Here is a 25,125-nt window from a genome sequence, read left to right on the forward strand (position 1 = left end):
TGCATCTTTTCTTTCTTTAAATTCTTTAGAGTCATTTGAATATTTTCATTCTTTCTTTTTTCCCTTTTTTCCCTTTTTTCCTAATTTCAAAAAATACAAATTCGACCTATATGGTTCCTATATAGACTCATCTAAGAAGAGACCAGAAAAATATGATAATTTCTTTTTATCATGACATGTTAAATTTGGAACGTCTTTTCTTTCTTTAGAAAATTAAATTAGACCTTCCCTAAAATTCGGAATGTCACAAGTTAAGTCAAACTTATGGATTATATGGTGCTCATTCGTTTAGCATTGTTCGATTAACTTAGATGAAAGTCGTATTGATTGGCTAATGAGGCATCACCTATTCATCATTTATCTTAGCTCATTCTCCAAATCTTAATGTGGTTAGCTAGTTTGTTTAGCGTTAATTACATTTAGACATGTTGGCTAATTGGGTGTTTATGACATCCATTTAGCCTCATTAAATGAGTTGGCTAAGCTTAAACAAGAAATAGAAATAAATTTACATGGATTCGATGACTAAGTGAACAATTATGGGGATACCTCGAAAACCTGAGCTAGGCGATACAATAGTTGTTTTTATACTCTTTAAACATTTCCATCATTGGCTTCATCTAACTTTCATGCACTCTATACACACTAAGCAAATTTACAATTATAGGCATATCAAAAGCCCCCTCTCCCTCTTCTCAGAATACATTGGAACCATAAGCATTCTTTTTAGAAACTTGTCTGTTCTTTGTGGATCGACTTGTACCACTTTCACTACAAGTTTTAGTAGGTGCAAAATTTATTTGATTAAGGGGATTCAACAAACCCTTCTAACCAGCACCTCACATGGACATTAGTGAGAAGCTTAGTCTTCTTGAGAGTTGACCAATAGGGTTATTGAAGCAATACAAGCTAGAGAAATGATACTTCCAAATAATTGGGTCCATAATGTTTAGCTCATAACTGTAACTAGCCAAATCACAAAACCCAATCTGAGAGTGAGACTAATATTATGGTTGAATTTGAACCCAAAAAACAAATAAAAATGAAAAAGATAAGGAAGATAAGTAAAGAATAAAGTAGACTTGGGTTCAAATAAATCCAGATGTCACCTATAATTGTTGATCCAATCATATCTAATCCTAATTTAGGTAGGATAAGGAAAATTTTATATCATTCTAATCCTAATAGGAAAAAGTAAATTCCAAGTCATTCGTTCTATAAATACACCATTGTAGCTCGATATGAGGTAACTTGAATTTGATTACCATAAATTCTCTAGCTTCCACATTCTTTCACTCTTTGACTTAAGCATCAGAATGTGTATAGCAAGCACCACACTGGTGTAGATTTTCTGTTTTACAGGCTACATTCTTCTTCCCTTCAAATAAAATTATTTCTGGTGTCACATAAAGGTTAAGTGTGCTTCCTCTCTTGAAACTTTGGCATCAAATAAGATAAATACACGTGAGATTTGAGGATTCCAACTTTAGTCAAAAGGTACATGTCTTGATCTAGTTGAAATTATAAAAAATCATTACGTATTTGAAACTTTGAACAAATGGGACAGAAAAGCAAAGATAGTCAAAAAGTAGAAGGTGGATTAAATCAATTTGACTTTACATTGAACATGACAAAAAGATGAGTTTAGTTTAATTGATTAGCGATAATAGTAAACTTAATTAATTGGTTTATTCGTTTTTGTAGCTAGAAAAATTCCATATTCTTCCTTTTATTTATTTATTTATGGGATAATATTAATGTTCTTCATGATCAGTCCGAATTCAAATGGAATTAAATAGATCATAGTTTGTCCCATATTATAGTTTTATATTGAAATTTGATTTTTTTTTTGGTAAGAAATGAATTCTTCTTAAACTTTGCAACGTTCAATAATGATATCATTTGGCCATGTAAATCGCCCATGTAGATCCAACACGGCTGATTTAGGAATATTTTATGGTAATATATTTATAAAGATTTTCCAATACAAATTCATCCATCTTTGTGTTTTTTTTACAATATTCTCATTTGCATTTTAAAATTTTAATTTCATATTTATGCATATAAATTTTTTTCAACTATTGATGTCGAAATTAAGACTAGAAAAATACACTCGACTTTCTGGTGATAGTAATAATGATTAATCTATAATTTGGAGATGAAGTGAGAATTTGTTAAAAAAAAAAAAAAAAAAAAAACTTTGATGACAGAATGATGTTGGGGAAAATTGAATATATATGAATAAATACACTAGCAATTGATTATACCTCAATTACTAGAAACAATATACTTAATGTATAATATTCAAACTCAAATGAAAGTCAGATGGTGTAAACAAGACTTAGATATGAAAATAACCAAAGACTTGAAAGAACCTCAAAAGTTTTGAAGACTTCACAACGTAGTCGAGGCATGCTTCTAGTAAGCACTGTCCTGAAAACAATTATTCGCTCTGCAGGCTGCAATCAGACTGCAACAATTGTCTCAACAGGATACAACGACTAACTTCAGTAGAATTGCAATCTCGAACTAGTTGGATCTGATAGAATTATTGGATACTTGCTCTCAACTCAAGAACAAAAGAAAGAAGAAAACTCTTCACTTTGGAATGGGATGCTACAAATGAAGAACCAAGTTGTTATTTAATTATAGGCTAGCAACTTAGTAACTCTCCACAATACAAAATAAAATCAAATAAATACAAAAATTGAAACATTTGTCAAATTTAACTCAATTGAGTTGTTAATTGACAAAAATCAAAATAACTAATTCAAATTGAAGAAACTACAAATTTAAATTTCATACATGTTAAATTTGTACATGACATCATTTTAATTTGAAGTTTCAACTCAATTTGAAAGTTTCTAAACAATGAATTTAATCTACACAATTAAATCCAATTTTATGTTTCAATATACAATTGTTTCACTTTCTTTCACTATATAAGTATCCAAGAATTGATGAAAGTTTTAGGGTCTATTTGGTTGACAATCAAGATTTTGTTTTATGTTTTCAAATGCATTGAGCTCATCAAATATGTGTTTGGCAGACAGCTCGAATTCTACTTATGAAAAATGTTTTCGGATTATATGATCCAAACATTATAATTATGAAATCAACATTTTTATATTTTTATTATATCCAGATTTTACATTTTATATTTTAAATACAAAATTATATAAAATAAAAATTAATACATTTAAAAATACATTAGATCATGTTATAAACTTAATTTACGTTTTAAAATTAAAATATGTATTATGTAATGTATTATAAATATTATATAACATTACAAAATGATAATTAGAATTTTTTTTTACATAATACATATTCATAAATTAATTAATTATAGATTTTGTCAACTAATATTTAGTGGGTAACTACCACTAATTTTATGATTTATAAATATGGTTTCAAACACATTTAAAACGATTGTTTAAATTATAATTCAATTTTTAAATCTACCACCAAACACATATATGAAACATGAAATATAATTTTGTTTTCATTGAATCTCTTAGGGCCTCTTTGGTAGAGAATTTAAAATCAGAAATTTGAAAACAAATGATTAAATAAAAACAAAGTTGTATTTCATGTTTTCAAATATATGTTTGATAGCAAAATTCAGAAATTGAATTCTAATCTAAACAATTGTAAACTAGTTGTAATTATGCACAAAATACTAGTTGATAATAAATTATTGTTAGTTTATTTATGAACATGTTTTATGTTAAAAAATGGTATAATTATTATTTTGTAGTATATATAATTTATAGGGAAATTTGAAATTTTGATTCCTATGGTTTATAGCTATGAAACACAGATAATTCATGTGAGGCAAAGAATCCATATCAGACACGTATCGAATACCGATACTTCCAGATACTTCCCATATACGTGTCTGACACACGATTTGATGTATCTATTTCTACTCGTACCTTTTTTTTAAAGAAAAAAGAAAAGCAACTCATCTAATCTTTCCCAATCTAAAACTAGACAACCTATTTAAAAAGCTCACTACTCGAGTCTAAAACTAAAAGGAAAAAAATAAATAAAAGATTAAACCCTAGAATCATCTAATCTTCATCTTCACATTTGATTCCCCGCAAAGTCCACCAAAATATAAACTATTTAGATATCTTCAATAATTTAATGAAAAAGTTCGTTTATCTTCATAATTCTCCCTCTAATCTTCTTCTTCTTTTTTGTAATATGAGTCACTCTTCTATTGCATTTTATTAACTATTGTACTTCAACATCTTAGATGTTGTTTTTTTTTATTGTATTTAAGTGTTTGTATTTAATTTTGTGTTATTGTTATTAAATTGTATGCTAAATTTATCTATATCATAGATTTTTTTATGAAAAAGAAAATGTATTTTTCAATGTATCAGTATCCTCGTTATTTAGAAATATATATATTAAAAAAATATATAAAAAAATGACGTATCTTTAGATGTATCCGTATCTTAGTTTTTTTAGAAATTGACGAATCGTCGTATCCGATCATATCCGTATCTGTATCTGTGCTTCATAGGTTTATAGTAAGATAAAATTTAAGACTTATGGTTTATAATTAGAATTGACCCTCAGTTTGATAAAAGCATCATAATAAACCTTGGTAGGGTTATTTAAGATAATTTAACAAACCATAGGAACTAAATTCTAAATTTTAAAATCATATGGACTAATTTTTAACTTTATCCAAACCATAGAAACCAAACATGAAATTTAACCTAATTTAATTTATAATATATTACATAATACATATGTTAATTTTAAAAATAAATTAAATTGGGTTTGTAACATGACATACTATATGTTTCTAAATATTTTTATCTTTATTTTCATAATTCTGCATTTAAATATTAAAATTCGAATTCTGGATACAAGTAAAATATAAATATGCTGTTTTCAAAATTTGCATTGTTTGGATCACAAAATCCGAAAATAGTTTTCAAAAACAGAATTAGGTTGTCTGCCAGACCTATATTCGTTGGGTTTAGTAAATCTAAAAACATAAAGCAGAATCTGGATTGCAAAAGAAACATATCTTATTTTTTATATTTTTGCTTTTAGATTTCCTACCAGACAAACCCTTACTTTCCTCATGTGGAACTATAGTTATGGATTTACATAAGAAAACTAACTTAATTAGAATGTAAATTTCTCTTAGTCCTAAACAAGTTCGAATTAACTCTAATTAACCTGATTATTAGTAGACATCCTAGACTTATTTGAGTCAAGTTTGCTGTATTTTAGATTTATCTTTTCGAGTTTTTTTTTTCCTAACATTTGACTCAAATCAATTCCACCATGACACCAACCATAAACATAAATGATGAAACAATATGAACATGTATTTTACTAAGTTAGAAATACCACACATTTTAACACTACAAGAAATTAGATCTTTGATGTCGGTTGAAATAAATAGGCACGAATGTACAATGTCAGTTGTGAAAAAAGAAAAAAACTGGATTTTTAATGTCGATTTTAAATTGACATTATAGATCCAGTTTAATGAAGCTACAATGTCGATTTAAAACCGATATTCTAGATGACCTCACTTTTTTTAATTCCAAACAATTTTTAAATCTTCATTTTTTCCCTCCCTCCCCATTTTTGTTTTCCTTCTCAAATTTTAGTAGAAAAGGAAAAATAACAAACTCCAAACCCTAATTATTTTTTCTTCCATCTCTCTCCCACTTCTCCTTCCCCTCTCATTCTCTCCATCCTTCGCCACTCAAGTTTTCTCCTATTGTTTAGCACGTCACCGGTCGGTTCACCGTTCAGCGCCACCAACTCCACTCAGTAGTACAACTCCACCCTTAGTCTGTTCAGCATAGTTTCGACAAACTTCCAACGTTGTTCCAGCCATAGATTTTCCGCTCAATTGGATTTACAGCGTTGTTCCATCCACGATCTCGTCGTTCCAACTCACGATTTCACTCTAGCCATGGTCTTGTTGTTTTAGTTACAATCTCGCGATCATTTAGTGGATTGTTTAGATCTGAATAGATTTAGCTAGATTGTTCAAATATGTGTTGAAACTCTTAAATCTACCCTCATTTTTTTTTTATTCAAGTAATTTGTTTGCTTCAAAGGTAGAATTTTCTCTCTCCCTCTCCCTCTACCTCCCTAGATTCGCATGAGCTCCTTTAACTAAAGAGCTTTTGATTTTGGTATCTCAAAAACCCTAGGTTAATTTCCATTTTCTCTTCTTTTTTTTTTTTTTCCTTTGATTGAATCAGATTCATTCATTGCTCCACGTTACATTCTTTGATTCCCCCTCCCCCTTTCATTTCTCTCAGATCTCTACTTTGAATGATGTCAAAGAAGAGAAGAGTGGAACAGTGTCGGTTTATTTAAATGTGTATTGACTTAAAAGTCAATCAATGGTTATGCTTATTGGCTTGGTCTTGGGGTTTACCAATCCGGTGTGCAATGCTAGAAAACTTATGACATTTTTTCCCTCATGTATTTTTGTTCTTCCCTTTGGGATGTTAACAAAGATGATGAGGATTTGAGTTTCTTGTAAATGTTTCTTTCCATATGGACCAAGGGTTTTTTTTTTTTAACCTTGATTCTCCATTTGGTTTTTTCTTCAGAGCTAAGGTTGAATTTGTTCTGCTTTTGGTTGAAATTTGTGATACTTGAGAAATTGGAGGAATATAGAGGGGTTTTTATGGCTGTGTTGTGAAGTTTTCTGGTTTTAGTTGTGTATGAATCTCTGTGAAAGATGATGATGTAATTCCAACTTGATTTGGTTGAGATTTTAATGAATGGTGCGTTGAAAATTTTTAAGTTCATGCTTTTTTTTTTGCTTCTAATTGTTTGTTTATATGATTTTATGTTGACCTTAGTTATATAGTTTGTGTTTGACCTTTTTAAGAGTTTTTTTATTGATGACTTCGGTAGTCAATAATGTTTTTCTGTGATTAAAATTTAAAAGAAATCTCTTGTCCATCTGTGATTACCTCGAGTTTGTCATACGCTCATCTGTGCTACAATTTTCAAGTGCTGAAGCATGGAAAGTGCATCAAATTTCTGATCCAAGAAGTGTAGATTCTCTCCCTTTCTTTTATGCTAACCACAAATGAGTTTAATAAATTAGCCTGTTTAATGTCTTGAACTTTTTGGTGTAATAATTTTGTTACATGAATTTAAGTTAAGGGACACTGTCTTGTTTTAATATCATATAAATGATACCTTCATGGAGTTTTACAATTTACTGTGTTGTGGCGAAAGAATCTCTCAGTAAGCAGATATCTATAGCTTTTTTTAAAAAAATGAAAGCCGATTTTAAAAAAAGATATGGAGACAGTAAAGCCGATACTACTATTGCGAAAAGTCAGGATTTTGGGTAAATTCAAACAAAAAAAAATGTTTTGATTGCATTTGTGTGTATTTGCCATAGTGTGGTATCAAGAGGCATATTCTTGCTCATATTTTGCAGGCCAATTATGAAAGAACGCATGAAGTATATCATTGAGCATGTGTAAGAGATCGAAAAGTTGATAAAAGTGAAGGTTCAAGTATTAGAAGTTAAGAGCATAATTTTGAAGAATCTTGACAAGATAAAAATAACATAGGTTTGATACATTGTGGATTTGTTTGAATTTGCATCTCCCTAATTGTTGCCAGATGATGTTAATCATTATCATCTTTTTCTATAAAATTTGTGGTTTGGTGATCACTTCGAGTTGGCCTAGTTGATAGAGAGTCGTAAAGTCAAGTTTAAAATGCATGTTTGCTGCACACCTTTAATCATTAAAATAATTTGCTAATAACTAGCTAATGTGCATGTGAAATTTATATACTTCTTGGTGATTCTTCTTGTAGTGGATGATCTATGAATCAAATATCGTTGAAAGTTTGAACAAATTTTGATTATGTATTGCGGTTATGAGCTACCTACAATTTTGGGAAACTAGGCAACCAACCGTAGGAATCAGAGTTGAGAAATATTAGAACTCAGATGGAGGATTTTCTTGAGTGAAATAGGCTTGTTTTGCTTGTGCTGCTTGTACTTAACATTTGGAAGAATTTCAACATGAATGTTTATAATTTCATAATATGGAAGTGAGTGACTTGCCTCATTATATGTAGAAAAAATGAAGCTTTATTGTTGAGACCTATAATTCATGTGAATTTGATAGGTGCTGACATTGAAAGATTTTCACATTTGACTGGCTAGGTATATTATAGGCATCCTTCCTCTTCTTAGTGAAAATTTTGTGCTCAAAGTATCTTCTCTTTTGCACATAATCTATTCATTAGTCATTGTCATTAAATTATTGAATGAGCTTCAACAATTGGACTTATTTTATAAAGTATTTGAACTAAACTTATTGGTTTTGAAACATTAGGGGCCTTCATAACCATTATTTACTTCAAGAAGGTAAACCATCAGGATATGAAATCTATCTTTGGTTAGTTATATTTGATTTTAATGCTTCAAAAAAAAGTTTCAGCGGGTTAATTGTAGGAGTATATCAACATGCAGCAGAAGTAACAAGGATCAATAAACATTCTAACTCATTAATTTTGGCTATAAATAAAGCATGCTCATACAATAATAAGAGGGTTTCAAGACATACCTGCAAATCTTCTCCAAATCTTTTTGTGAACTCAAGGTATTCTCTACTATTCTCTTGGAGCTTTAGATTGAGTTGTGGGACTCAAAATAAGTTTGAATGAAAGGAATTTGAAGAAGAAGCTCACTGCAGAAACTTGAAGTACTCGTTCTTCAACCTCACAAGTTTTCAATAAAACTTCAGCAAGTTCACACAGTTTGCATGTTCGATTCTCAGCTCAATCTTTTCTATTTATTGCAAGACTATCATGCAAAGAAGAAGGCTGCATGAAAAGCACCTCATGCTTGGAAAATTGAATCAAGAATCAAGTGGGACTTGTGTGAGCTTCTTGGTCGAAAAAGTGGAGATTTCCCACTTTTTTCATTTTGTGTTTTCCAATCTTTTTCCAATTTCAAAATGATTTCCAAAATAAATTTTGATTTCAAAATTGAAAATTTTATTAATTTTACAAAATTAATTCATTAATTAATTTTTCAATAAAATTAATAATAATTAATTAATTAAACAATTTAATTAATTCTAATTAATTTAATATCAAATATTAAATTAATTTTACACAAATTTCACCATTATAAATCTCTATTCATAAATTTAATATTTAAATCATATTAATTAATTCTCCAATTCCGTTTAATTCCAAAATTAAACGCGTAATTATAACACATATAATTACTAATTTTCTATTCTAATTTGAACGTTTCAAATTAACTTATCAACTACTCCAAAGCTAATCCATTTACGAGCTAAGGGCCTCGTGGACCTACAGATCATGGACTCCAACGATCCGAGTTTAATTGGTTAAATTCTTTACACCGAATTAACCCTCATCCGTTAACTATTGGGTCACTTAACTAAAGGTCATAGTTGCACTCCCTTTACTATAGATATATTATGTCCACTCGATATAACCATGATTAGTAGGTTAATCCTTCATAGGTTGTTCGTAATAACAACTAGGTCAAATGTCTGTTTTACCCCAAGATTACCTTTTTTCCTTAAGTCCCACTAATTCTCTAATGAATAATTGGTTTGTGATTCGATCAACAAATCGAGTCCCTCGAACCATTGAGAGGGTGGGGTCCCTTGTTCAAGACTTGGGGGTTAGCACTTAAGGGAACAACCTCTCTACTATCTCGAATTCCATCTTGTACCCTATGTCCCCAGCTATCTATCCGTTTTTACCACTGAAATGGAGGTTTATTGAGTCGACGCTGTTGAGTCAACCCTCACCTATGCAAATCTAAGGATAATCCCGAATAAACAGGAGTTCATAGTTAACTCAGGATTAAGGTCAAGTTATCTAGGTCATCACTTTGAAATAGTTAGTCTTAAATAGAACAACATTATAAAGTAAGAGTGATTGATTTCGTGGTTTGATCTTGTACAGACCAATTGCACAAGACGCCCCCCACTCCTCATGTCATAACATGTACGAATTAAGATTACTTCGTCTGTAGCACTTTACAACTCCTTGTAACAACTACAGAGTGGGTCACATCCAATAGTGTTATCAGAATAAGGCACCCAACCTTATTCATATACTATAGATCATTGTGACTATTTACTCGAACCTGGTCTACTTTTATGTCTTCACATAAAGTTCAAATACTCATGTAATAGTCATGGATCTTTTAATTTATTGGATTTATTTCTAAAACGAAATAAGCAATTCATATATTCAATAACAACTTATTGAATTTTTAGAATAAGTTGTATTGTTTACAAACCACAAGTTTTAGGACATAAAACCCAATATTAATGACTCTAAATTTCTTTTTGAACTAGCTTAAAGTCCTTTAGATTTGTCTCTAATGCTTGGAAGCTTGTATTCGTAGTTTCGAAATAGATTCGGAATCATATGAACACTTTTCAGCAAGAGCCCAAGCCTCTGTTAGTGAGTCTTAGGTTGAAGGACTCCATTTAAAGCTATCTGAATTAATTTAGATGTGGTGAATTAGCTTTTACTCTTGGATACGCTTTGTTTGTAGTTTAGGCTTGATTCGAAGTTTTCGGATTGGAGTTCATAGTCGTTGTAGGTAAGATTACTCATTTTGAACACTATTCGAGTTTTCGATTAAGGTTTTAAAATAAGCTCTAACCTTGGAACTTGAATTTATTATTTTAGGAGTGTCTTAATGAAGTGTATGATGATGATGGACAAGAGCCTTGAATTCGATCAAGTTGATAGAGAAAGATAGTGGTCAGTATTTCCATTCCCTTCCTAATATGCATGTGTTGCAATTCATGAATTGTTCAACAATCTTAGAATTAGTTAGTGGTTTACTTGTTTTGAAATTTTTTCCCTTTAATTTCTTAATAGGGACAATCAAATTTTGTTGAATGGAGTCCTATTTTACCTAGTAGCGAATTTAACTACGAAAGGTCGAAACCTATCTCTACGAAGGACAGATGGAGTGGTTATTATATTTCTACTACACGCAGGTCCAGTAGAGTTTCTTTATTATTGGCTTCACAGAGCTATCCACCATCATTATCTCTATTCTCGCTACCATTCTAGTCACCACTCATCTATTGAATTTACAGAGCCACTCACTTGTAAGTCATTATTCCTTCTCTTAAAGTTAGCTTTTGTAATTCATTAATTTATGTTCCAAATGTCTTGGGTTGATGATTTCTTCTGGATTGGAAATAATGTGGCAGTTGTCCTTTCTTTTGACATGAAAAATTTGACTATTTTGTAATTTGTTGTTTGAAGGTTTATAATTGTATTAAAGTGTAGAACATGTTAGATGGATTTATTATGAACATGCTAGATATGTTCACTAAGAAGAATAAATACCATCGACCCTACCCTTGTGAGCTTACTATAGTGTGAATATGGTTAGTTCGGGTCTTTGTAAATGTTGGTTCTTAATTATTTCTTTTCATTTGAACCCAGAGAGAGAGATTGTTATACGCATGTTTGACTCATTACTCAATTTACTTGAGATTCATTATTACTTATTTGGAGTTATGTCAATGCTAATGATTGCACTGAACTATACCACTTCAACAAAAAAAATCTATTTTCCATGTCATGCTATTACCCTCACATGATTAGGATATGTGATATATATAAGCATTATGTTTCAAGGGCATGCAACTTGTTCGTAAGTATTAAACTCTCATTCAAGCACAATTTTAAGGATGGATGTACCTACTACTGCAAAATCTTTATCTGAATCTAATGTTATAGCATCTTCATTGAAGGATCCTATTGATGTACCTAATGCTGCAAAAGCTTAATCTGATTTTGATGTTATAGCATCATATGGAAGTGCCAAACAGTTGACTGATCATTCTAAAATTTTGGCAACGGAAGAATCAATCTCTGAGTTCATTACTCAAGTTTTCAAGTCTTGTCAAGTTAACTATAGCTTAATCTGTGAATTTTTTCTCTCTACTTTTTTTCTCTTTAGTAATAATTGTACATAGAATGTATTACTTTAGTTGTTTTGTTTGAAAGAATTCAACCTATAACTTTGGTATGACTAGATTCAATTGCGTGATTATTTTAGTTTTGTTCTGTTTTTGTTGGGTGTATCTATATGACCTTTCAAAGTAGATAATTAGATTTTATTTTGTGCATGTACAGGTAAAAGGGAAATATTATTATTTCTAACTAAAAAGATATTATTGGTTTGCATGTGCGTAAGGAAAAAAAATATTTTTTATTTTTTCAATAACAAAACGATGACATACATTTGATATCCGACAATTAATAACAAACAACATGTGAAAAACTAACATTGAAGATAATTTCAATGTCGTTGAAAACCGACATTGAAAATAGTATTTAATGTTGATTGAAACTGACATGAAAGATAACTAGCATTGAAATCTTGGTCATCTAAGACAATCGACATTAAAAACCTTTTTTAACACAATCTTCGATGTAGGTTTTCAACCGACTGTATCCCTTTAATGTTAGTTTTAAACCGATATTAAAGTCCAATTTTATAGTAGTGTAACTTACTAAAATAGACGTTGTCTATCATAAATATAACTATCAATGTGATGTGGCATATAGCTAATAATATTTTGACACCTACTTACAAAATGAGTAGCTGCTATCAAAAATGATTTCATTAAAATCACTAATATACTATGCCCACCAAAACATTTTACTTTTATATTCACGTATAACATCTCTTTATTTGTCAAATATTTCAGTTACACTATAAATTTCGAGATTAATTAATTTTAGGATAGGTTAAGAAGTAGAATAACTAAATTTAGAACACTCTAAATATGTATGAACTAAAATAGAAAGGAGAACTAAATTAATAGATGACCCAAAGAATAAATAATATATGGAATTATCAAATGATAATTGAATATTATGGGAAGGAATACGTAGAAAGTAGAAACTAGAGACTTTTTCCATTTTTGCCCTTTGACCAATATGCCACGTGTCAAGCAAAAAATCAATTGCCCAAGTGTAAGCTTACGACATAACTGTAATTTTCATGTGTAGGTTCCTCAATTAGATGAGTCGGCTAGGTTGGCCACTGGGTGTTTGCCATGTGTCCATGGAATTTCTCCTAACTACGTAATTGGGATTTGAAGCCAAGTCTTATCAACAGACGATTTGGGAAGTTGGGATGTGATAGCGATATCACAAATATTTTACATTCTTAGCTTACTTTCCCATTTTCTCAAGTTTTGAAAAATACAAACCGATTATTTGGGATCCAATATGAGATGGTATATCATCACATCCTATATTATCTTAGTGTTTAGAGGTCATTATTCTATCTCACCGATTTTAATTGTTTGTGGGCCCATTTTCGGAATGTGTTTTGTATCTATTATTTTCTTTTCGTGTATCGTATATCATCTCAATGCTTGAATATACTCGATCATCGATTAGAACTCTTCAGACATCAGAACTTCCCACATTTTATATCATCTCAACGTCCCAAACAGCCTAAAATAACTATAACTTTCATTACTTTCATTATATATATATATATATATATTAGCTCAACAAGTGTAGAAGGGAAAGACATATCCAAACGTCAACTTTTGAGAAGACAATTAACATTTTATCAGTCGAATTGACATATCAATTTTAAGAAAATTTATTTTTGTCATAGGTGGTATTGGTAAAGTATGGCTAAAGACATGGATTTTGGTCTAACCACCACTAACTACTTTTGGTGGTTATACCAAAGTAAGCTACTATAGCTAAAGTAGTTATATTAAGGTGAATCTAGATGTCTAATAGCAAGATATAGATGTGACATTCCAAGTATAGGGATATATAAAAAATTTGACACTACTACAATGTGATAAAGACCTATTTGAAAAAAAGATTTAAAATGTCGATAAATACTTGATGATTTCTTAAGAAATGTTGGTGGCTCATTGATAAGAATTTCAAAATCAGGAGGGTTTGATTTTAGTATTATTTATTGGATAACTTTTTAAATTTTTCTAAAGAAAAACTTGGATAAAGCACACTATTATTAGGTCAAAATAGTATCTTGTTTAGAACATGTGTTGGATTTGAAACAATTCCATTTGAGTGAAGTATTTGAATGGCACCTTTTAGATTACTCTATGGATAATATTTCTTCAATACATTCTTTAAAATATACTTGTGAGCAACCATTTCCTTATTAGACCTTATTTTCATAACAAAGTTTTCCAAATTTATAAGAGTTACTTGTAAGAATTGTATTTTCTAAAAGAAGTTCTAAGAAACTCTTTAACTTCTCCTTATTATCATTATTATTTTTAATTATCCTTAATTGTTTAAAATATAAATATAAATTAAACCAAATATTAAAAGTTAAACATTATAAAATACTCCTAACCTAAGTTTTCATGAAAGTGCAATAGTTCGTGAACTTTATTATGTAATTATTTAGTCTTGTATTTTTTTTATTTTGTAATAAATTAGTGCATAATTTGTGTGTAATAATTTAGTTCTTCTACTGAAAATTTTGTAACAAGTTAGTTAATATCTTAAAAAATATTGTTAAAATTTAATGAAATTTTTTACCTATGTAAATGGATAAACTAACTATTAATATATTGATAAACTATAAATATGGAGTCATTACATAATAAAAATTGATACTTAATTTTAATGAATTTTTTCATAATATAGATTGAAATTAATTATAATAATTGTAAAGTATAGAAACTAAACTATTATGTATTAAAATTAAGAGATTAAATTGTTACAAAAGAAGGTTTTGAGATTAAAGTGCTATTTTTAACGGAAATGATAACAACTTTAGGTTAAAATATCATTTTTGGCCCTCATAGTTTGAAGTTTGTTCAACTTTAATTTTTGTACTTTCAATTGTCTAATTTTAGTTATTGTATTTTTAATAAATCTTAAATTTAGTCCATCAAACTTAAATTTTACCGAAATTTGTTAAATAATATAATAATTTTCATGAAAAGAAATACAATATGTGAATACATTTTCAAAATTTATAGTAAAAATGTTAATAGATATATTTTTTAAATAATCAACACAATAAACTAGCCATTGAGATTGAATTTAAAATTTATAAAGTTTAGAACCAAAATATTATTTTCTGCTAAATTTTAATTTGAAATCTTAAAAATAAATAATAATAATAATAATAAATCCATCATTCAAAGAAGATGGGATACAAAGCAAAATGGACAAAGGTTTGACCATTAAAATAATTTTTTTTTTTTAAAAAAAAAACAAAACTTAAGAAAAACACAAACACACACACGCTCTTTGTATTTGCAAGATAAAGGATGAAGCTATTATTTATTCTCTCTCTTCCAATTATGAAGCAATAAACAAACAATTCCCAAAATTAAAAATTGGGTCTCTCTCTCATCTCCATATCCTTGATGTTGATTTATTTTTACATATTGAATATCAATCAAGAAACAAAGAAAGAAGAAGAAGAATGGAAGAGAGAGTTAGTTGTGTTTTGGATTAGGTCTCCACGTTGCCATTTCAAATTGGGCGGGCCACTCTGAGCTTCCCCTCTCTTCAACAATGGTGTGTGGCCAACCGCCATTCCCTCTCTTTGCTTTAAATATCTGTCTTTGAGGGCCACTCTGCCCGACACACCCTTCAATCTTGCTAGTTGGATTTGGTGGCCAACCATTTACCTTCTTCCCAAAAAACCAATTGAAATTATACTTTCTTTTGTTTTCTTTCTTTCCCTTATCCCCCCTTTTGAAAACCCCATGTGGGGTTTTGTTTATATCTCTGTATTTTGAATCTTGCAGGAGTATCTGGGTTGGTCTTTAATGGGGGTTTGGAATTACTGATTATGACACAGCAAGATTCGCGGTTCAACTGTTGTAAGAAAGAAAAAAAAAGAAGCGGTTGATTATTGATTCTCTCGTCTTCTTCTTCTTCTCTTTTTGGGGATTTTTTATTTTGCTTTTTTGAAGTTAGGCGAACGCCTTTCGCGTATTTCTAAACCGTTTGTTTGTTGATTTCATTTGGGCTTCTCTGTTTTTTCCTTTTTCTTGAGTTTCTGGTGACCCTCCACGACCCAACATCAACTTCCTGTCTTCTTTTTTTCCAACCGTTTTTGTTGCCTTCTTCTTGCTCTTTATGCCTTTATATACGCTCTGTTTCCAATTCTTTGTTCTTGTGAGATACCCTTTTAAGGCTTCTTTCTGAATTTGCAGTTTTGGGCCTGCACGATAGGTGTTTGATGTTTTGCCTCACTGAATACCTTGTAGTTTGGACATGAGACTTTCATGAATTTGGATTGCTTGCTTTTGTCCCAAAGTGGGTTCCGTTTCTCTTTTAATCATTACGGGCAAATTTTGTGTGATTTTTGTTATCTTCGTGCTTGGACTGGCCCTTTAGTTTTAGTTATCCTTTCATGAGAACCACCCCTTGTTCTTTGCTCATATTTCCAACTTTCTCCATGTCCGTGTAGTTTGTTGTTTTGTTAAGGAGCGTGATTGGTTTTAGTTAGACAAGGCCGTTTTGCGATGATTCATTCTGGTTTCTTCCTTTCGGGACCATCGTTTAATTCTGATGTTACTACGTCTTTCATATCAATTCCGGTCTCTGGAGAAGATGGTGCTAGAGCTGATGAGATCAGCAACCATACGTCTGATTCCATCCCCCCTTCTTTTTGGGTTAGAATGGCGATGAAAATATCTAGAGCTAGATGGTTCATTTTCTTGAGAAGAATTTTCCACTACCAAAACGGATCGAGATCTGATCTTGGGCCGAATCCTTTCAATTCGGGTTTGTGGATGGCGATGGAGCTTGTAGCTCTGTTGTTTCAGCTAATTATCTCAGCGTTTACTCTTGCCATTTCACAAGCTGAGAGGCCAGTTTGGCCTATGAGATTGTGGATAGGTGGTTATGATCTTGGCTGTGTTCTTAGCTTATTGCTTCTCTATGGCCGCCATCGGTATCATTATCTAACACAGGGAGATGGTAACAGTCTTTCAGATATCGAACACGAACAACAGAGGAGCAATGAATCATCTAGGTAATCTTCGACATGTTAGTTTCCTCTGAATTGTTTTCATAACCATGAAATATGTAGGACTTTTAGTCATTTCCTTGAAAAGCCAGTGAGTTTGAGTTTAGAATGGACAAAGAAGCTTAGGGTCAATCATGTTCTAATATACTTTTTCCAAAGCGTCCGGGTTAAAAGTTCCTGCAGTTTATGAGTCTTTACTTAACTCAGAAACTGAGTTGAAGAATGGAAGGTTTTCAAGTGACCCACAGGATTAAAAGTCCTAAAATAAGTCAAGGCAGACTGGGGAGCTTAATTAAAAGTAAAACCCAATATTTTATTAGGTTGCTATGTCTTCAATATTCAAGAAGTTTGCATATGCAAAATTTTATCTCTAATCTGACTACTTTAATTCAGGTACTCACATTTGATGAACAAATGCCGCACGTCTCTCGATCTTTTCTTTGCCATATGGTTTGTAATGGGCAATCTTTGGGTCTTCGATTCTCGCTTAGCCTCGTTCCAAAGAGCTCCCAAGCTACATCTACTATGCAGCTTCCTGCTAGTTTGGAATGCCATCTGCTACTCTTTCCCATTTATTCTATTTCTGCTGCTATGTTGCTGTGTGCCATTGACTAGTAGCCTTATAGGATACAACATTAACATGGGATCAACCGAAAAAGGAGCATTAGACGATCAAATTTCCCAGCTACCTTGCTGGAGATACAAAGCGGTTGAAACCAACATCAACCCCGGAAGTCAACCCGATAATAGCAATACAGGACTTCCAAAAGAGGATCCAGTAAGTAATATTTCTTTTTCTGGTTTAGGAAAGACTTCAGAAGAAAACTCAAAAAGAATGATCGGGAATTAAAATACTTTCATTTGGCTTTGATTTTTCAGGAATGTTGCATTTGCCTTGCCAAGTATATAGACAAGGAAGAAGTGAGACAGTTGCCTTGTTCCCATGTGTTTCATCTCAAGTGTGTAGATAAGTGGCTTGCTATTACATCTTCATGCCCTCTTTGTAAGCAACAACTTCAAAGTTAAGAGAGCCAAGAAAGCAGAAGCAGTTCAAGTGCTTCTTTGGGTTTTTTCTTTTCTTTTTCCCTTCCAAATGGAAATTTTCTCATTTTCACTGTTTTTGTGATTTAGTCATTAGATTAGAGTCTCCCATGGTTACTTGAGTGAGTTTTAGTGCTCACCAGTTACCTAAATATACTGAAATATTGAAGGTTACACATAACAGGAAAATGATGCCTTATTTGTAGATATTGTGAGAACTATAGTATTTGCCCAATGAATACAAACCAAGTGTGCTTTTTCCCTCTTTATGCCTCTAGAACTTATTGTTACTATCGAACTGGCTGCCCGTCCCTATCCCCATCCCCATCTACGTCCTCGACATGATTAGCTGTGTAAAGTTTGTTTGGAAAAATCGTGTATGAGAAAGGAAGAAAACTCGAACAATCGGGCATGTTTGAAGCCTCTCCTACCCTCAGTTTCATTCTTTGATTAAAGTTTGAGCAATCAACTAGTTGAAACATCAAATGAGAATGTTGTGTGAAAATGATATGTTATCTTGAGTAGGCACTCTCCCCCTCTCCCACCTTTCAAAACACGGATTTATTAACTATGTTTGACAAGCAATCAATATCTCAATATAAAAAAGATTTTTCTTAGTATGATTGGAAATTTGAATCACAAATCTCAAGATTGTTAATATATACTATATGTTAGTTGAGCTATATTAGTGTTCATTTTAACTAAAAAAGATTCTCTCAATAGCAAATGATTTTTTATTATTCAAATCATTGTAGTTAAATTTGTAGTAATTACAATATTAAACTCTACCAACTTATAGTTATGACTTGTTAAAGACAATAGTTGAAAGCATTTTTTCTAAAAGTCTCAAAATTTGTCCTTGTTTAATTAGGTAAAACTTCATAGACTACAAACCAAATGTGTGTTAAGATAAATTAGCAAACTTTTATATATATATATATATATACACATATATATATTATGAATTTATCTAGCACCTAGTTTGGCCTCATTTTCCTTAACCTTGCAAGAGTATCTATGTGTAGGGACTAGTTTGGTATTGAAACACAATTTTTTTGTAGGATGTTTGGTTTGGTAATAATTTTTCTGAATCATTTCTTCATTTTAAAATAGACAGGATTAGTCCCTCAATTTTCAGGTTTTCTATTTGGTTTCTAAACTTTCAATTTTGTATCTAATAGATCTCTAATACATATGAATTTAAAAAGAAAAATAATTAATTGATCCTTTCTATAGAAATTTGAATTGTATGACTTATCAAACCTTAAATATTCAATTTTGTGTCTAATAGATAAGTAAAAATTTAAAAATATAGGTCGATAAAATATTAGATATAAAATTTAAAATCCAAAGATTTATTGGATACAATATTAAAAGCTTAAAACTTACTGGACACTTTTAAAAGTTAAGAGATCTTATAACAAGCTTGAAAGTTCATGAGTCTATCAAATACTCTCAAAAGTTTAGATACCAAATGAATACAGATTTGAAATTTCATGACCAAACTTATAATTTAACTTTAAAAATATTTCAATTTGTAAACGTAATTTGGAAGTCATCAACCGTTTTTTCAAATTCAAAAGGACTAAATCAACTTTAATTTTTTAATGTTTAAAATAATATGCGATTTAAGCTTATAATGGTAGTATTGATACTCATCTAATCCATAAATCATACAATTGTTTTTTTTAGAGAAAAAACCAACCAATCAAAGAGTTGAAAATTAAGTCACATAAATGTCGAAACTCAATATAAAAAAAAATTATTTGAACCTATATATTTTTTTTAAATATATAGTAAGAAAAATTAACTCTCACAAAAATTATCTAATATCAACATCATTTGTTTTTTTAGTATACTTAGAGGTGGAAATTTGAAGCACAAATTTCCCACTTCTTAATACATTTATATGTCAGTTAAGTTAGGTTTATTTTGATAACACTACTCCCATCTAACCTTAAATATTTTTTAAAAAGAAAAAAAAGTCAACTAATTAATTGTATTTTATTTGTATATTTATTTTTTTTACATAAAGTAGAAATTTAAGTCTCCTACCTTAAATAATGGAGTAGATGTCAATTACGGTTGACTTATGCTTAAGTTGATACATTTATATTTAAACTTAAAATTTAATTTCATAAAATTAAATCTCTAAGATTAAAATTTAACTACCAAAAAGGATGTTGGTCTTCACCATGTATTATTAATATATGTAAATGTAGTTTCCAAAAATAGTAAAAGAAAAACTAAAAATCTCTTATTTAGTACAACTTGGAGTTTGGAGTTTGGAGGTTAAAATTGTAATTTAAACATTAGAGAAAAAAAATTGGTATTGATTTTTTAATGATGAAAAAAGCAGTTGAAGGAGGAGGAGGAATTGCGGTTTGACAGTTGAAGGAAACGGTCGATTGTTGAGCTTTGCTTGCTTTCTTAACAAAAACCTGCAACAAAGTTAGGCCAATCCAATCCAATTCAATCCAATCCTTGACGCCATCTTCCTCAAAAACTCTGATTCACTTTCAATCAAAGTTACCCACTTCTCCTTCCTTTTCTCCGGTTGATCTTCAGTCCCCATCTCTCTGTTTTCACCTTCCTCTCCTTTTCCTCCACCATTTCCGAAACCTCCCATTTCCTTCTATTTACACTTCCATGTCCCCTTTTCCCTCTTTCTTTCCCCTTTTCCCCATTGCCTTTGAGGCTTATTCAAGTTTCCCCTCAAAACCCAACTGCCTGATCCTCGTGGGTGGGTCTCTCTGTCTTTTTTTTTTCCTTCTATTTTTTCTGATGTTTTTTCGGGTGATGAACTGATGATTTTTTATGTTAAGAGATTTCTTTTCAGGTTTTTTCTGGACTGTGACGGTTGATAAGTTCGGGTGCTGAAGCTTGGAGTAAGTGTTCTGATTTTGTGCACGGTTGGTGTTTGATGTTTTGCCTAGCTGAGTGGTCATATGGTTGGGGCTTGGAGTTTTCATGATTCCGAATACCGAATTTGTTGTTTGTTTTGTTTCAATCACTGTGGGAGAAAGTTCGGTGGTTTTGACTGTCATGATTGTCAAGTTGGTTCTTGAATTTCCATGAGAACACTCTGTTTTCTATGATTGCTGAGTTGTTCTTTTGTGTTGTACCAGATAAGGGAAGGTTGTTTTCGATGATAAATTCTGGTTATTTTGTTTCGGGGCCATCGTGTAACTGTGGTGGCACTGCTTCCTTTATCTCGAATTCATTGGTGGAAGAAGATGGTGCGGGTGAGGATGTAAGAGACGATAATTCTGTTGCTCTCCCTGCATCTTTCTGGGTTAGGATAGCGATGAGAGTGTCTAGAGCCAGGTGGTTCATTTTCTTACGAAGGGTATTTCACTACCAGAATGGATCAAGATCGGATCTCGGATCTGATCCTTTCAATTCTAGTTCGTGGATGGCTATGGAGCTGGTAGCTATGGTGTTTCAGCTGGCCATCACAGTGTTTTTTCTTGCCATTTCAGAGACTGAGAAGCCAGTTTGGCCTATGAGACTGTGGATAGTCGGTTATGATCTTGGCTGCATTCTTAGTTTGTTGCTTCTCTACGGGCGATATTGGCATCTTTATTTAATGCGTGGAGAGCATGTCGGCCTTCCTGACACCGAGCAGCGGAGGAGCAGTCGAGCATCAAGGTATTTCTTAACATTCTACTTTCCCTATATTAGAGTTGTTAAAGCAGCTAACGGGGATAAATAATGTCTATTCTCCTTTTTGGATCATTAATTCTGGGAAAAGGTCTGTCTAGACTTTACTTGGCAATAGGCAATAGGCAATACTCAAAACTCAAAACTCAATGGAAGAAGGTTTAAAATCATGAATCTAGTATAAGAAATTAGTACTTTAGAACATGCCATCATCAAGTCGTAGACACAGCAGACATGGGAAGTTAGCTGAAAGTACAACAGAAAAATGCTGCTTGTGTTGCTTTGTCTGGAAAATTTGGAACCGACTCATTTAGAATGTGGATGCAAATTTTGCAATTCTATCTACAACTTCTGTTCAATACGTTGTGCAGGAGCTTACATCTGATGAACAAATGCCGGTCATCTCTTGAACTTTTCTTTGCAATATGGTTCGTAATGGGTAATGTTTGGATTGTCGATTCTCGCTTCAGTTCTTTCCAAAGAGCTCCCAAGCTTCATCTGCTATGCGTCTTCCTGTTAGTTTGGAATGCCATCTGCTACTCCTTTCCATTCATTCTTTTTCTGCTGCTATGTTGCTGTGTGCCATTGGTTAGTAGCCTTCTAGGATATAATATTAACATGGCGTCAACTGACAAAGGAGCATCGGATGATCAAATATCCCAGCTACCGTGCTGGAGATATAACACGGTCTCAATGGAAGCTGATAGTAATAAAGGACTTCGAAAAGAGGATCCAGTAAGTAAATCAATACGCTTATAATGATGGATCAAACACTTTTATCTTCAAAAGAAAGTAGATTTCATAGCTGTTTCGTCCCAAAATTTTTGTGCTTATTTTATTTTAATCTCTTTAACTACCATATATTCTATTTTACTTACTAAACTTCGGTTTAAAAATTATAAGTACGTCTTCTTCTACCTGATCAATAATATCTACATGCACGATTATTTGAAGTCATGTGTAGTAGGTTAAGTTCCTTTTTCTGAGTTTGTTTTCCTCCACTGTTTTTCTAGGAATGTTGCATTTGCCTTGTCAAGTACAAAGATGAAGAAGAAGTAAGACAGTTACCTTGTTCCCATTTGTTCCATCTCAAGTGTGTGGATAAGTGGCTTTCAATTACATCTTCCTGCCCTCTCTGTAAACAGCAACTTCAGAGATAGATAGATAGAAAAAAAAAAAAAAAAAAAAAGAAAGAGAGAAAAAGAAAGAAGAAGCAGTTCAAAATCTTTACTATTTGGCCCCAACAAAAATTCTTCCATTTTCACATGGTTACTTGAATGAGTTCACTGCCAAATGCTGAGAGTAAAATTCAAAAGTTACAAATAGAAGGAAAATGATGCCTCCTAAGTTTGCCTTAAAAGGAAAGATATATATATATATATATATATATATATATTGTTGAAACTAAGGGACTTAGGTGATTGTTTATAGTCCTGGGGTATGATAGTAATTTACCTTACCCTAATTTTTTTTTCTTTTTTTGTATCAAGGTTGGATGGAGCCTATAAATAAGAATCCTTGTGTATTTTTCATATTATGTTAAAAATAATAAAATGGAGATTTTCTATCGTGGTTTTTTCTCCCCGTTCTAGGGTTTTTCACGTACACCTTGTGTCTCCTCTTTCTCTCTCTATTTCTCTCTTTTAACATGGTATTAGATAATGATGATGAAACCCTAGTTGCCATTGGCGAAAACCAACCGGTGCAAGATAACCTTGGTGCTACACCAATACTGCTTCCGCCACAGCCGTCGATGGAGCCTCTGATCGCCGCCACCATTGTCGACGCTGCTGTTGCCGATAGCGCCACAACCGTTTAGATCGCCATTGAGTGGTATCTTCGGTCGCTGCAAATACATCTGTAACAGTAGCCCTTGACCGCCAGCACTGTCGTTGCCGCCTCTGGTCTTGTCACCACTGCCTTTGGTCCCGCAGCCGCTAGCGCTTCATCCAGCCACTAGAATCTGAAGTCGGTGCTACTAGATCTTCCATGCATCATCGAGGCAAGTCTGTAACCGGGAGTGATGTGTCGTCAACCTCCTATAACAGCTTGCTATCGCATGGGTTCTCCCATTCGTCGCCGCAGAGATATGAACATCACGGGTCCATGGGTCTTTCTCCGGTAATGGGTCAACAACAATTAGCTGATTTTCAGGAAAATTTTCAACAACAAATCGCCGCTCTTTGGGCAGCCCTAGGTGCTTCCATAACCACAAACTTAAATTCAAGTGTATTGAATTCAGACATTCCTTGTGATTTACCAATGTATTTAGAGAATCCGGTAACCTCTTTCCCTGCTTTAACTACTGCAAATTATTTGTCTAGTTCTATGGGAAATTCCACAGGCTTAATTGCAGGAGAAAAGTTAAACGACCAGAATTATTTCTCCTGGTCTCAGTCTATTAAAATGACCCTTAAAGGGCATCACAAGTTCGATTATTTGACTAGCGAGATACCCAAACCTAGACTTGGGGATCCTCGAGAGCGCATTTGGAAAGAAGAGGTCTCCTTGCTACGATCACTACTGATTAATAGTATGAAGCCCAAGATAGGGAAACCATTGTTATATGTTGCCATCGCTCGAGATATCTGGGATGTTGTTCAGAAATTATATTAAAAAAGGCAAAATACAACTCGTCTTTACACTCTACGCAAACAAGTTCAAGAGTGCAAACAAGGGACGATGGATGTCACTTCATACTTTAATAAACTGTCCCTAATCTGGTTGAAGATGGACTTATGTCGCGAAATTATTTAGGACTGTTCGTGTGGAGCTGTCTAGTATTCCAAAATTGTGGAAATAGATAGGGTATATGATTTCCTAGTTGGTTTGAAATCCAAATTTGATGCAGTGTGAGGTCATATACCGGGACAGAAACCTATACCTTCTCTCATGGAAGTGTGTTCTGAGGTTTGCCTTGAGAAAGACAGATCCAGTGCTATGAACATCACTACTGTGTCACCTACTGATTCAGTTACGTTTAGAGCAAAATTATCTGGTAATGATGGTGACAAGCACAATGGGAAACAGACTCCAGTGTGTGAACATTGCAAAAAACCATGGCATACAAAGGAACAGTGCTGAAAATTACATGGTAGACCATCGAATGGTAGAAGATGCCCTCCGAATGATAAGTCCAATCTCGGCCATGCACTTGTAAGTCAATTTGCGAATGCTTCCCAGTCACAACCTCAGGTGAATTGTCAAAGTGACTCTGTTGTCCCTTCTCTTGGGGCAATTGCACAATTAGGTACATCACAACCCTTAAGTCTCCTAAGTATAAATGACAATAAACCATGGATACTTGATTCAAGGGCTACATATCATTTAACTGGGTCATTTGATAATTTCTTATC

At 32.2% G+C, this 25,125-nt stretch overlaps 2 protein-coding genes across 5 annotated transcripts; both read left to right on the top strand.

The window, feature by feature from the left end:
- The first annotated feature begins 15,399 nt into the window (after nucleotides 1-15,399).
- Nucleotides 15,400-18,375, top strand: LOC120086519 (E3 ubiquitin-protein ligase At4g11680-like). The gene is made up of 3 exons (XM_039043217.1): nucleotides 15,400-17,071; nucleotides 17,459-17,843; nucleotides 17,945-18,375. The coding sequence occupies exons 1-3, from the start codon at nucleotides 16,560-16,562 to the stop codon at nucleotides 18,089-18,091; spliced, it is 1,044 nt and encodes a 347-aa protein (XP_038899145.1). The 5' UTR covers nucleotides 15,400-16,559; the 3' UTR covers nucleotides 18,092-18,375.
- A 2,051-nt stretch (nucleotides 18,376-20,426) lies between these two features.
- LOC120085372 (E3 ubiquitin-protein ligase At4g11680-like) lies at nucleotides 20,427-22,958 on the top strand. 4 transcript variants are annotated; one of them, XM_039041323.1, is made up of 5 exons: nucleotides 20,428-20,849; nucleotides 20,932-20,994; nucleotides 21,235-21,757; nucleotides 22,141-22,504; nucleotides 22,783-22,958. In XM_039041323.1, the coding sequence occupies exons 3-5, from the start codon at nucleotides 21,255-21,257 to the stop codon at nucleotides 22,927-22,929; spliced, it is 1,014 nt and encodes a 337-aa protein (XP_038897251.1). In that variant the 5' UTR covers nucleotides 20,428-20,849; nucleotides 20,932-20,994; nucleotides 21,235-21,254; the 3' UTR covers nucleotides 22,930-22,958. The 4 variants fall into 4 exon arrangements, with proteins under 4 accessions (XP_038897249.1, XP_038897247.1, XP_038897251.1 ...); XM_039041322.1 differs by having other exon boundaries at nucleotides 20,946-20,994; XM_039041321.1 differs by having other exon boundaries at nucleotides 20,427-20,849; nucleotides 20,932-21,757.
- Nucleotides 22,959-25,125: the final 2,167 nt, after the last annotated feature.

The sequence above is a fragment of the Benincasa hispida genome, chromosome 9 (genome assembly GCF_009727055.1).
Source record: "Benincasa hispida cultivar B227 chromosome 9, ASM972705v1, whole genome shotgun sequence".
Lineage (NCBI taxonomy): Eukaryota > Viridiplantae > Streptophyta > Magnoliopsida > Cucurbitales > Cucurbitaceae > Benincasa > Benincasa hispida.